A 14,991-nucleotide genomic window follows, 5' to 3' on the forward strand; every position below is an offset into this window, starting at 1 on the left:
CTCGCCCTCCTTCCCGCCTCGCCCTCCTTCCCGCCTCGCCCTCCTTCCCGCCTCGCCCTCCTTCCCGCCTCGCCCTCCTTCCCGCCTCGCCCTCCTTCCCGCCTCGCCCTCCTTCCCGCCTCGCCCTCCTTCCCGCCTCGCCCTCCTTCCCGCCTCGCCCTCCTTCCCGCCTCGCCCTCCTTCCCGCCTCGCCCTCCTTCCCGCCTCGCCCTCCTTCCCGCCTCGCCCTCCTTCCCGCCTCGCCCTCCTTCCCGCCTCGCCCTCCTTCCCGCCTCGCCCTCCTTCCCGCCTCGCCCTCCTTCCCGCCTCGCCCTCCTTCCCGCCTCGCCCTCCTTCCCGCCTCGCCCTCCTTCCCGCCTCGCCCTCCTTCCCGCCTCGCCCTCCTTCCCGCCTCGCCCTCCTTCCCGCCTCGCCCTCCTTCCCGCCTCGCCCTCCTTCCCGCCTCGCCCTCCTTCCCGCCTCGCCCTCCTTCCCGCCTCGCCCTCCTTCCCGCCTCGCCCTCCTTCCCGCCTCGCCCTCCTTCCCGCCTCGCCCTCCTTCCCGCCTCGCCCTCCTTCCCGCCTCGCCCTCCTTCCCGCCTCGCCCTCCTTCCCGCCTCGCCCTCCTTCCCGCCTCGCCCTCCTTCCCGCCTCGCCCTCCTTCCCGCCTCGCCCTCCTTCCCGCCTCGCCCTCCTTCCCGCCTCGCCCTCCTTCCCGCCTCGCCCTCCTTCCCGCCTCGCCCTCCTTCCCGCCTCGCCCTCCTTCCCGCCTCGCCCTCCTTCCCGCCTCGCCCTCCTTCCCGCCTCGCCCTCCTTCCCGCCTCGCCCTCCTTCCCGCCTCGCCCTCCTTCCCGCCTCGCCCTCCTTCCCGCCTCGCCCTCCTTCCCGCCTCGCCCTCCTTCCCGCCTCGCCCTCCTTCCCGCCTCGCCCTCCTTCCCGCCTCGCCCTCCTTCCCGCCTCGCCCTCCTTCCCGCCTCGCCCTCCTTCCCGCCTCGCCCTCCTTCCCGCCTCGCCCTCCTTCCCGCCTCGCCCTCCTTCCCGCCTCGCCCTCCTTCCCGCCTCGCCCTCCTTCCCGCCTCGCCCTCCTTCCCGCCTCGCCCTCCTTCCCGCCTCGCCCTCCTTCCCGCCTCGCCCTCCTTCCCGCCTCGCCCTCCTTCCCGCCTCGCCCTCCTTCCCGCCTCGCCCTCCTTCCCGCCTCGCCCTCCTTCCCGCCTCGCCCTCCTTCCCGCCTCGCCCTCCTTCCCGCCTCGCCCTCCTTCCCGCCTCGCCCTCCTTCCCGCCTCGCCCTCCTTCCCGCCTCGCCCTCCTTCCCGCCTCGCCCTCCTTCCCGCCTCGCCCTCCTTCCCGCCTCGCCCTCCTTCCCGCCTCGCCCTCCTTCCCGCCTCGCCCTCCTTCCCGCCTCGCCCTCCTTCCCGCCTCGCCCTCCTTCCCGCCTCGCCCTCCTTCCCGCCTCGCCCTCCTTCCCGCCTCGCCCTCCTTCCCGCCTCGCCCTCCTTCCCGCCTCGCCCTCCTTCCCGCCTCGCCCTCCTTCCCGCCTCGCCCTCCTTCCCGCCTCGCCCTCCTTCCCGCCTCGCCCTCCTTCCCGCCTCGCCCTCCTTCCCGCCTCGCCCTCCTTCCCGCCTCGCCCTCCTTCCCGCCTCGCCCTCCTTCCCGCCTCGCCCTCCTTCCCGCCTCGCCCTCCTTCCCGCCTCGCCCTCCTTCCCGCCTCGCCCTCCTTCCCGCCTCGCCCTCCTTCCCGCCTCGCCCTCCTTCCCGCCTCGCCCTCCTTCCCGCCTCGCCCTCCTTCCCGCCTCGCCCTCCTTCCCGCCTCGCCCTCCTTCCCGCCTCGCCCTCCTTCCCGCCTCGCCCTCCTTCCCGCCTCGCCCTCCTTCCCGCCTCGCCCTCCTTCCCGCCTCGCCCTCCTTCCCGCCTCGCCCTCCTTCCCGCCTCGCCCTCCTTCCCGCCTCGCCCTCCTTCCCGCCTCGCCCTCCTTCCCGCCTCGCCCTCCTTCCCGCCTCGCCCTCCTTCCCGCCTCGCCCTCCTTCCCGCCTCGCCCTCCTTCCCGCCTCGCCCTCCTTCCCGCCTCGCCCTCCTTCCCGCCTCGCCCTCCTTCCCGCCTCGCCCTCCTTCCCGCCTCGCCCTCCCTCCTTCCCGCCTCGCCCCTCAATCCTGTCCGTGGTGTCCTGTTGATACAGCGCCAGGACCCATCTACGCATGGATCCATGTCTGCCTACTCAAGCCTGACTACTTCCTTTGTCTTCTCCTGTCAGGCTACACTGATGCTCCTCTCCCTGCAAAATGATCTGCCTTTTGTCTTTTATTGTTACTGTCCCATTTCGGGGGGGTGGGGTGGGGTTGGGTAAGAGTCCTTTGTGTGTCGGATACCGGTTTTAGCCTTCCTGTGTAAAGCACTTCCACTAAAGTATGTAGGATTGTTATGCCACTGGCCTAGGCCTGTCCCAATGCAAACTTTGCTATGGTACGTATAGATGTGGAAGGGCATATTCTGGTCGGGTAATCCCAAGGCTGGAGCACTTCAGAGCTTGTTTTAACTTACAAATGCCGTTTCCTGATATTGGGAGGGTTTCCCCCCTTTGACCAGGTCCTGTATCGGTTGGGCCATCTCGGCACATTCGTGTATACGATTTTTCGATTTGTGTGATCCTCCTACAAAACCACCGATTGGCCTACTGCTCAGACTGGTTCTGAGTGGTTCTCCCCCACCTGTCCATCTCCCATGGTGTTACCCTTCTGGAATATGTTCAATTTTGCCTCAGTTTCTCATGACGCGTTGATTGCTCTTGCTTCCCAGGGAATGCTATCTTTCTAGGCTGTTGATTCTCCACTGCCCTTGTTATTCAGTACTGAGTGTATGTTTTCATCTTCTATTTTCTGTGCTAAGTATTGGCTACTTATGATAGTTCATTATCCATCAGGCATTGCTGTCTCCCTCTTCTTAACTCAGTGTATACCCGAGTGTATAAGCGTGCTTTACATATATAAGCGAGTTTTACATAATCGGTCAATATTACAATCTATACCATAAGACAGAGGAACTCCCGATTCCTCAACCTCCTAATTCTTTTATGCTTCTTACTCAAGTGTACTTTTTACCCCCTTACACAAACTTACCTGAACGATATGTGTGTCCCTTTAAGAGGTGTAGACATTGCCACTGTCCACCTGCTTGCCTGGCACGCTTTGGATACAGCGCTCGGGTCAAAGTTTGCGCTTGTGACGTCGTGTCGGTGTTGCCCGCCGATTTACGTCACAACACCGTCATTTTGTCCAGCATGGTGCTGCCAGTTACCGGCAGCGCAAAGGTAAGGACGAAAACAGCAGCAGCTGCAGGAACCACCAGCAACTGGCAAAAGAGCGACGGCCGCCATTTTAGAGTCAGTTAATGGCGCTATGGAGTGGCGCTAAGGCCACGAATTTCTCGCCCAAGATCTTTCCCTCTTGCAGGGCTTGTTGTATACACATCCATACCTATTACTCCCTTCAAGTTTTATTGAGAAAGTGAGAATACTATGGTGTAAAGAAAAGAGAAAAATTACAGTTATATTTGGCAATGTTGTCATATTTTTCATGTGTGTATATTTAGAGAGAATACACATTGGGACTTGTGCTTATAGAAAACCAAACAAGTGAGTGAGTAATACAGTTTTGATTGCTTTAGCTTCTGTCAGCAATTAGTGTCTTATTTATACCATATGTTGACATTGCAAGTTTGTTTAATGTATTTTAAAGAGGGTGACAAAATAGAAATGTTGTTCTTTGAGTACTGACCATTATAAAAGGAGATATACTCCCGAGATAAGAGGTGCTGTACAGTGAAGCTATCAGAGGGAATGGGCCTAGCTTGCTCATACATTGCGGAATGGTGAACAGTCTAACCCCAGAAAAAACATTACTGGTTAGATAAGCTGTATACTTTAATGGGAGTGCGTCTATGCCCCGAACAAGAAGAATTCCTGTTAAACTTAAAAAAAATATATATGCATGGAAATCTACTCATTAGAGTCCAACTACTGATTAAATCTCATAAATAGCTAACAGGAGCATTAAAGTACAACTTGGCATGCCTGTGATGATTTTGTCACATCAGTACTAAACATGCAGTATAACTGGGGTATAAAATCAATAACAGCAATACAGTACTGTTAATTAGCACAGTGGGCTGGGGAATCTGGTGCATGTAGGTAAATTTGTGCCCTTAAATTACTAGGTGCTGAATGCTGAGAGAATTGTGACACTCAAGGACACTTCTGCCATCAAAACAGTGGTAGTGTAACAATTAGAACTTGAAAATGGTAGTCCATGTTTACGTACTGTCATACTGTGTTGGGTAAGAACTCATATCTGAAGAAGAATTTTCTCATTTAATTGTCTCATCTAATTTTTCTGTCTTATAAGTATAATAAAATTTGATATTCCGGGTGTTTGTTCTGTACAAAGTACTAGTGAAAATATAAATTCTACTTCCCAGTTTGGTTTAGTTGTTTTCCCCTTGGTATTAAAAACCAAAGTACTAATATAAAATATCACATTTTTAGCTGAAAATGTTATAAATATATAACCTCATCTACAGTGACCACCAATATCTTATGAGCCTGACCCTATTTCAATAGTGAGCATTTCACCAGCCTAATCTGTGCTGATGTGTCACTGCTACCCATTACATAACCTATATGTATTATGTAGTTTTGTACTAATGGACCATAGGTCATTAATGAGATTTAATTTTCAATTTTCTTTTGCCCATAGATAGATCTTTTAAAATTTCCTTCGGATGAAGACCAGTGGAGGTAAGCAGTACCATGATTAGTACATAATAATTTCCACTCATTTTTATGATGTAAAGTGTCTTTTTATTGATTGGAGCTCATTTAGTGTGAAAACTATAATACACAGCAATACAATATTAGGCTAAACTATAGAATGCAGTAGAGGCATTTCATTATCTAGTGTGACTCTGCTGTAAAACTTAAATGAAAATTTCTAATTATAGTGAGTCTTTATAAAAAAAAACAATTGTATGACTAATTCCAAACATTAAAGTGTTTGTTTCCTCACCCTATTCATTTCCTCACGCTATTCAAAAAAAAAAATCGTGGTGGTCTTATTGATTTGAAAATGTATTTAAAAAATGTGCTATCTTGATTTTTAGTGCTTCTGTCATCTGTGAGGCTATCCAAAGATGATAATGGTAGATTAGAGTTTATTTTTGTTTCAGTGAATGGTTCTCTTGCCAGGAAGATTTGTTGGTCAGTTAGATAGCCCATAGTTCCCCCTGCATAGCTCTTTCTCTTGTGCTCTCTCACTCACCTTGTTCCATCCTTCCTCACTATGCTTATTCACCTTTACTTTTTCCCGTTCCACCTCCCTTGTGGGAAACTTTGTGTGAAACATTAACATAATCAAGAAATAAATACTGGATATGATTGGTGTGAATTTGTTAGGTGTACAGTGTGGAAAATAAAAACTTTGTTCCAGAATGATTTATTCTTTGCAGTGCACGAACACAAGAATTAGGAGAAGGAGTAGGTCATTCGCCCCCTCGAGCCTGCTCCACCATTCAGTGAGATCATGGCTGATCTTCGACCTTAACTCCACTTTCCTGCACTATCCCCATATCCCTTGATTCCCTTAATATCCAAAAATCTATCGAGTTCTGTATTCTAGCCTCCACAGCCTGCTGGGTTAGAGAATTTCAAAGATACACAACCCTCTGAGTGAAGAAGTTTCTCCCCATCTCAGTCCCACTTATTCTGAGACTGTAACACCTGGTTCTAGATTCCTCAGCCAAAGGAAACATCCTCCCTGCATCTACCCTGTCAAGCCTTGTAAGAATGTTGTATATTTCAATGAGATCACAACAACAACTTGTATTTATATAGCGCCCTAAACGTAGCGCTACGTCCCAAGGCGCTTCACAGGAGTATTATGTGATAAAAATTTGACATCACCTCTCATTCATCATATAGGCCTAATCTACTCAATCTCTCCTGATAGGAAATCCCCCCCCATTCCAGGAATCAGTCTGGTGAACCTTTGTTGCACTCCCTCAATGGCATGTATATCCTTTTTTAGGTAAGGAGACTAAAACTGTGTATACTACTCCAGCTGCGGTCTCACCAGGGCCCTATAATTGCAGTAAGACATCTTTACTCTTATACTCATCCTCTTGTAATAAAGGCCAACATATCATTTGCTTTTTTAATTGCTTGCTGTACCTGCCTGTTAACTTTGTGATTCGTGTACAAGGACATCAGGTCCCTCTGAACACCAACATTTCTCAATCTCACCGTTTATAAAAAAAAAATACCGTGTATGGACTTCAGACAGAGTGCTTTAATTACTGATTTTGTATCTTGTACCTCTAGATTTTACTATTCCAGTGCACACCTGGCCAACCTCCCTTGCACCCTCAATAAACTTAAACTCATCCAAAATTCTTCTGCCCGTAACTCGCACCAAGTCCCTGTACAATGGCTCCCGACTGGAAACGCCTTGATTTTAAAATTCTCAAACTTGTTTTCAAATCCCATGGCCTCATCCCTCCCGATCTCTGAAATCTCCTTCAGCCCTATAACTCTCTGGGGTATCTGCGCTCCTTCAATTCTGGTCTTTTGCGCATTTCCGATTTTAATCACTCCACCATTGGCAGCCATGCTGCTGATGCCCTAAGCCTTGGTAATCCCTCCCTAAACTTCTACCTCTCTTTCCTCTTTAGGTGCTCCTTAAGACCTACCTCTTCGACCAAACTTTTGGTCATCTGCCCACATATCTCCTTATGTGGCTTGGTACTAAATTTTGTTTGATAATTCTGTGAAGCGCCTTGGGACTTTTTCTACGATTTCTACGTTAAAGGCATTATACAAAAGCAAGTTGTCGTATTGTATCCTGCCATCAAAAATGTTGTCCGATGTAAAATAAATTACTATTCAGGCCACATTGAGCAAACTTCACCAAAGTTGCTGAGGTGAAAAATGGAAAATAGTGATTGCTCTTGAGGTTGGTGTTAATGCACTTTATTGAGCCAGAATGGAGGAAACCTCAATATGCATCTAGCCCATACTGTACTCTGTGGGAGAGCTTGATGCTGATACTTGGTGCCTCAAATAAAAAAAGTATTAATTTCCAGTAAGAAGTTTCTGAAATGTAAATAGTGTCAAATAATAACTGCACATGACTGAAATTCTTGGTTTCCATTTTTGTTTAATTCTTGAGGTTTAGGTTTTTATTTGAGAAACATATTCAGGAGAAAATTGGGAAAATGTTGGCATTAGCCCAGGTGTAATAAATAATTTGAGAAAATTATTTCTAATTCTGGTGTGGGGATCTCCAATTGCATAAACTTGGCTTGATATAGTGCCAGACCCTAAGTTTCATCTTCCCTCCTGAAATTCCAATTTTGTTATGGAAAGCATTACAGTAATCTTAGATTTTTTTTTAGTTGGGGGCGGGGCGGGGGGGGGGGGGGGCAGGGAGGAGAAGAGATATCTTCAAGAAAAATGGGAAAGTGAAAGAGCATTGGGAATAAACATGAATCATTCCACATCAGCCATTTTGGGATAAATATGAACATTTTCCAGATATGACAGGAAATTGAATCATTTTGGAAACTTGAGAGGCCCTGACAGAAATATTGTATTATCTAATTAATTTTCAGTATTCAGAATAGTATGTTTAAAACATTGTTTAACAACTTTTTCCCCTAAACAATATCCACACATTCAGCATTCAAATTTTGTTTTCAAATCTTCATTTTTGCAGACTACAACATGCCAAGATACATGCAAAACACCGTGGGCATGAGGCTATGCATGCAGAAATGGTGCTTATTCTTATTGCCGCCCTTGTAATAGCTCAGGTTGTGCTAGTCCAATGGAAACAGCGTCATTGTAGATCATATAATGTGAGTTTTATTTTTAATATTACAACTTCCAACCTATGAATTGATAGCACACAAGCTTAAAAAAATCTGTTTCTCGCAACTAGCAGTTTTACTGCCATGTGAGAAATTGAAATCTTTGCATCACTCCAGTAGAGGGTATTTGGCTAAAGTTGGGGATTAGGCAGAGTAAAGAGTGAGCTTTGCTCTGCTCTGCTATACCTGACCTGGAATTGGTTAATGTTGTTATGTGGTGCCCAGCTTTGACGTTCTTCACTGTGGTCACAAAAAGTCAAAAGTGTGTATTTGCAAATAATTTTTTCTATTTGTTTTTAAAAAAAAAATTGGTTTTAACTACTCTGTCTAAACCATATTTACAAAATCATTGGGTATTTAAGCAGGATTTTTACATTCATGATCAAATTGTGGTAATTATAAGAGGGAAACAGTCACGAGGACACAAAATGGATGTCAATACTGAACTTGTGACTTAAGACTGAAAATTATTACAGATGTGTTTGATTCTTCTTGGATGATTAATGGGTTTTTCAAATAACCTGTAATAATGCACTCTGCTAACTACACATTGTGAAGCTTCGAAAGTAGGCGTATTACATATTGCATGCAAACAATATGTAAAGGCAGTTATTGATTTTTGGTTTGTCATTTTTTTATAAAGTACTATTATTTCTGACCAAATTGAATATTCACCAAAAATATTTTTTCCTTTATCTCCTTTTTGCCTGCTATTTATAAATTGCAAGTATAAATATGTAACAAAACTACACATCTAAGAAGGAATTTCAATAGTAATTCTTTTCAAATCTCCCTAAAGATAGCAGGTGGTTGTAGACAAGTTACTAAAATGTACCTGCTCCCAAGCTGGATTTGAATTTAAGGACCCAATTTGGAACACGTCATCTGTTATGTTTAGTTGTTACTAATAATCTTTAATAGGAACAGCCTGTTTATATTTTGAGAAGTTTGATTAAGTTTTGTGCAGCTGCCACAAAGACAAACCTGCAATCATAATGGTGTGAAGCATGGGTCTTAATTTATGTGCAATTTGGCTACTCAGATTTCAGCTGCAATGTAATGGATCCAAAATGGCTGCTGCTATAATGGATAGTATACTTTAGCTGTTATGCAATATCTACTATTACAGCATGGCTTTTCACGTGCATTGTCTGTTTTAATACTCCTTGTTTTAACAAGTAATTTCAATTAGTTTTTTTTAAATTAGTGCTCTAATTCTTGTATTGAAATATAGTAATAAAAGGAACAGGCTTGCTTAATGGAAAGGAAATTGGGAGAGAATGCCATCTCATTTTCAGACCTTTCTGGATAGTAATAATTGCTGTTATTTAACATAAGAATTATTGCAAAGCTGTACGGTAGTAACATTGTGTGGCCCAAGGCAAACTGTGTGTGACCTGGCAGATTGCAGACTTTGCACTCGGGCACTGTAAATAGTAAAACAAACTTTTTAAGTGTTCCTTGATATAAATTGTAACCTCATTATAAAAAAATAATTTAAAGGGTCAGAAAAATTCAGAAAACTTTAGTTTTATAAATGAACAGTCTGTGATTAACCCGGTTAGCTAAATTTGAGGTATGTTGGTGCAAAATGCGGTAGAGTTGGTAGAAGAGAAATCTCATGTTTCTCTTATTAACCCGTAGCTTGTTGATCATTCAGCACATTATTCTAAATATGTACACATAAAGGTTAACATAAAACAATTTAAAAAAGTGAATGGCAGCTGTTCGTTCTGTCTGCACACTCGCCATAATGTAAATTCACTCAACTTTATGAACTTCATTTGCAAGACAAGCCAGGCCAAAAATCGGCAGTGATAAATTAAATGTCCTGCTGCCTTCTAATTATTTAGACCCCCACTTTAGGATTTGCTTGAGGTCCAGGTCCTATTTAGCTCATTTAAGCCTTTTAATGAGAAAAATATTTAGCCTTTGGGCAACAGTCTGATTTGTCAGGAAATTCCATGGGATATGATGTATGGATAAGTAAAATTTGTGCTAATAAAATCCAGATGGTAATGGTGCCGTTAAACAATAAAGTAGATGATGTGTTTTTCTATATCAAGATGTTGACGGTACCAGCACCAATGGTATTAAGAGTGCAGACGCACAACTGCATCTTGTTCTATCAATTGACTACTGAATTTTGCACAGTCCAGCATGATAACATGTCCACAACATATTAATTGCTTTAGAAATTTCCATGTTTTCTGGATTGCAGAGTATTTTGTGTAAATTGCTGTATTCTATCACATAGTTGAAATAAATTTGTTCCAACCTAATTCACTTCCCAAGATTATTGAGTGAATTAAAGTAGGCATATATATTATCCAACTTCCTGGTCAGAAAGGAACTCTGCTTTGTCATTTTAATTTCAAAAGTTATGTTTCCTTATTCTTCCAGTTAATCCATTTTAAATAAGTCAAAACCTACAGATGAAGTTGTTACGCTACAGTTAACTCCATTATAAGACATGGGCATAGAATATACTATAATCTACTAAATGCTTTTACTGATTCAAACTGAAATGTAAAACCACTTGCCCCCAAAAGTTCCAGTTTTCTGGTGTTCATTAACCACTTTGTTACACAGACAGAAGTACAAGTGTAACCTACGTCAAAGTACTATCAATGTAGTTCATTGAATTTTGATTCATGTTTACATTATACTGACAAGCTAGCAGTATGTTTATTGCGATTCAATTAGTAGACCTTCTATGATTTTACTTTTAAGACTGTTGCAAATCTAATCATGACGTTGTTTCACGATAAATATAATGGCAGGGTAAAGCTAGATCATTAAAAATTTAGGTAACTTGTCATGCTATGAAAGTTAACGGCATATATTAACCTTTTTTTATTTAATCATGATCTGTAGAGATTGTGCTGTATGCTGATAAACATTCATAGTGGACTTGTGCATTTTCTTTGACAGCTGGTCACCTTGCTCCAGATGTGGATTGTTCCTTTATATTTCACAGTAAAACTTTACTGGTGGCGCTTTCTCTCCACATGGGGGATGTTCTCTGTTATTACCAGTTATGTCATCTTCAGAGCTACCCGTAAACCCCTTTCCGGAAGAACACCACGGTATGAAACTACTGCAGTAACCCTCAGTGAAAATTGTGTCTTTTTGTTCTGCCTTGTTAATTATGGTTGCTGTGTGACTAAAATATTGTGAGGAATTTATATTTAACACTGATATGTGATTTTGAGTGATAGGCAGGTACAGTTTTATAACCCATCTAGTGCATTTTTCAATTCCTCATGGAGTAATCTGACATCTGTATTGAGTGTTCATGAGTTTATTAATGCAAATAGCTTCCATGAAGAATCTTTAATTTTATGTATATATATTTTTAACATTCTTCATTACAACAGCTTAACCATAAAAAATAGTACAAAGAATACAATCTCTAGTGTTTGCAAGGTACCTTGTAAGAAATCAACATTCAGTGTGTTAGAATCCTGATCAATCAATCCGTTCTTTATTGCAAACATATGCACCCACATTTTCAAAGCTGTGTTCACTAGTCATTTTTACAATTTCACTGGAGTATTCCCATTTCATGCTTAAGATACTTGTATGGAGCAGTACCAATAACTTGTACACTAACCTTCGACGGTTTGATTGATTGAAATCTTTTTGTTGTGGTACATTCCTTCAGTCACTTGATCAATTTTGCATGCATCACCAAAGCTTCTAATATGCATTCACTTATATCCTGCCACTTAAGAGTTGAAGTATTACTGAATTTATAATGTAAATAAAAAATCAGCATTGCTTTTATGTGTGTCATATATTCAGAGGTGTTGCTCAGAGTTTTATAGCAATAGGAGTTTTTATGTTATGTAGGTGTGAACATCTAGACCACTGATTAACAGTGAATGAATAAGTCATATTCTGTTTTTTCCTCTAGACCTACAACCCTCCAAGAACTGTGTTCCTCCAACTCTGGCCTCTTGTGCACCCCCACTTCCTTTGACCCACCATTCATGGCCGTGCCTTCAGCTTTCTAGGCCGTAAGCTCTAAAATTCTCTACCCAAACCTCTTCACCTTTCCATCTTTCTTTCCTTTAAGATGCGACTTAAAACCTACCTCTTTGATCAAGCTTATGGTAATCTCTCCTAATCGAATCATAGAATGGTTACAGCACAGAAGAAGGCCATCCAGCCTGTTGAGTCTGTGCTGACTCTGTCCCACTAGCATGCTCTTTTCCTGTAGCCTTGCAAAAAAAAAAAAAAAATTATTTCAAGTACTTATCCAACTTCCTTTTGAAAGCCGTGATTGAGTCTGCCCCCACCACCCTTTTAGGCAGTGCATTCCAGATCCTAACCACTCGCTGTGTTTTTAAAAAAAAAAAAGTTTTTTCTCATGTCGCCTTTGGTTCTTTTGCCAATCACTTTAAATCTGTGTCCTCTGGTTATTGACCCTTTTGCCAATGGAAACAATTTCTCTCCATCGACTCTGTCCAGACCCCTCATGATTTTGAACACCTCTATCAAATTTCTCAATATTCTCTGCTCAAAGGAAAATAACTCCAATCTATCCATGTAACTGAGGTCCCTCATCTCTGGAATCATTCTCGTAAATCTTTTCTGCACCCTCTAATGCTTTCACATCCTTCCTAAAGTGTGGTGCCCAGAATTGGACACAATACCCCAGGTGAGGCGAGCGTTTTATGCAGGTGGTTCATAATTACCACGCTTTTGTACTCTGTACCTCTATTCATGAAGCTCAGGATCCCATAAGCTTTTTTAACTGCTATCTCAACCTGCCCTGCCACCTTCAACGATTTGTGCACATATACCCCTAGGTCTCTCTGTTCATGCACCCCCTTAAGATTGTACCCTTTAGTTTATATTTTCTCTCCTCGTTCTTGCTACCAAAATGTTTCACCACACTGTCTCCAATGCAAGTATATCCCTCCTTAAATAAGGAGACTAATACTGTACACTGTACGCAGTACTCCAAGTGAGGTCTCACCAACATCCTGTACAATTGCAGCAGGACTTCCTTACTTTTATACTTAATCCCCCTTGAAGTAAAAGCCAACATTCAATTTGCTTTCCTAATTACTTGCTGTACCTGCATGCTAACTTTGAGTTTCATGTACAAGGTCCCTCATCCCTCTGCAGCATTTTGTTGTCTCTCCCCATTTAAATAATAATTTGCTTTTTTGTTTTTCCTACCAAAGTGGATAACCTCACATTTTCCCACATTATACTCTATCTGCCAATTTGTTGCCCACTCACTTAGCATATCTATATCCCTTTGTAGATTCTTTGCGTCCACCTCACAACTTGCTTTCCCACCTATTTTTGTTGTAGCAAATTTGGCTACATTACACTCCGTCCCTTCAACCAAGATATTTATATAGATTGTAAATAGTTGAGGCCCCAACACTGTTCCCTGTGGCACCCCACTTGTTACAATTTGCCAACCGGAAAATGATCCATTTATTCCGACACTCTGTTTTCTGTTAGTAGCCAATCCTCTATCCATGCTCATATTATCCCCAACCTGGTGAGCTCTTAACTTGTGCAGTGACCTTTTATATGGCACCTTATCGAATGCCTTCTGGAAATCCAAATACACCACATTCACTGTTTCCCCTATGTCCACCCTGCTCGTTACATCCTCAAAGAACTCCAGCAAATTTGTCAAACATGATTTCTCTTTCATAAAACCATGCTGACTCTGCTTGACTGCATTATGATTTTCTAAATGTCCTGTTACTACTTCCTTAATAATGGACTCCAGCATTTTCCCAATAATAGATGAAGAGGACCGAGTGTAATGTAGCCAAGTTTTCTGATTATACAAACATGGGTGCGAAAGCAAGTTGTGAGGAGGACGCAAAAAATCAGGCTAAGTGAGTGGGCAAACATTGGGCAGATGTAGTCTAATGTGGAAAAGTGAGGTTATCCACTTTGGTAGGAAAAATAAAAAAGCAAATTATTATTTAAATGGAGCGAAATTACAAAATGCTGTAGTACAAAGGGATCTGGGGGTCCTTGTGCATAAAACACAGTTAGTATGCAGGTACAGCAAGTAATCAGGAAGGCAAATGGAATGTTGGCCTTTATTGCAAAGGTGATGGAGTATAAAAGCAGGGAAGTCCTGCTACAACTATACAGGGTATTGGTGAGACTACATCTAGAGTACTGCGTGCAGTTTTAGTCTCCTTATATAAGGAGGGATTTACTTGCACTGGAGGCAGTTCAGAGAAGGTTCACTAGATTGATTCCTGAGATGACGGGGTTGACTTAAGAAAGATTGAGTAGGTTGGGCCTATACTCATTAGAGTTTAGAAGAATGAGAGGTGATCTTATTGAAACATATAAGATAATGAGGGGGCTCGACGAGGTAGATGCAGAGAGGATGTTTTCCCCTCGTGGAGGAATCTAGAACTAGGGGGCATAGTTTCAGAATAAGGGGTCGCCCATTTAAAACTGAGATGAGGAGGAATTTCTTCTGAGGGTTGTAAATCTGTGGACTTCTCTACCCCAGAGAGCTATGGAGGCTAGATCATTGAATATATTTAATGTGGAGCTAAACAGATTTTTGAACAATAAGGGAGTGGAGGGTTTAGGGGAGCGGGCAGGGAAGGGGAGCTGAGCCCAAGATCAGATCAGCCATGATCTTATCAAATTGGCAGTGCAGGCTCAAGGGGCCAAATGGCCTACTCCTGCTCCAATTTCTTATGTTCTTATGACCGGTGTTAGGCTAACTGGGACTCGTCCACCTTTAGTCCCATTAGTTTTGCCTAATACTTTTTCTCTAGTGATAGTGATTGTTTTAAGTTTCTTCTCTCCTCCTCTCTCTTTCCCCCCCCCCCCCCCCCCAATAGCCCCTTGATTATCAATTTTTGGGATGCTTTTAGCATCTTCTACCGTGAAGACCGATACAAAATATTTGTTCAAAGTCTCTGCCATTTCCCTGTTTTCTATTAATAATTCCCCAGTCTCATCCTCTAAGGGACCAACTTTTACTTTAGCTGCTCTCTTTTTATATACCTGTAGAAGCTCTTTAATGTTTGCTTTTATATTTCTTGCTAGTTTACACTCACAAACTATCTTCTCTCTCTCATTTTTTTT

At 43.7% G+C, this 14,991-nt stretch overlaps 1 protein-coding gene across 1 annotated transcript in view; it reads left to right on the plus strand.

The window, feature by feature from the left end:
* Window positions 1-14,991, plus strand: part of rnf175 (ring finger protein 175) — a 69,458-nt gene that overhangs the window by 15,679 nt on the left and 38,788 nt on the right. Inside the window, exons 2-4 of the mRNA XM_070871419.1 lie at window positions 4,725-4,765; window positions 7,737-7,878; window positions 10,825-10,979. Of these exons, the coding sequence (XP_070727520.1) occupies window positions 4,725-4,765; window positions 7,737-7,878; window positions 10,825-10,979 (338 nt within the window). The remainder of the gene's footprint in view (window positions 1-4,724; window positions 4,766-7,736; window positions 7,879-10,824; window positions 10,980-14,991) is intronic.

This window comes from Pristiophorus japonicus, chromosome 2, assembly GCF_044704955.1.
Source record: "Pristiophorus japonicus isolate sPriJap1 chromosome 2, sPriJap1.hap1, whole genome shotgun sequence".
Classification (NCBI taxonomy): Eukaryota; Metazoa; Chordata; class Chondrichthyes; family Pristiophoridae; genus Pristiophorus; species Pristiophorus japonicus.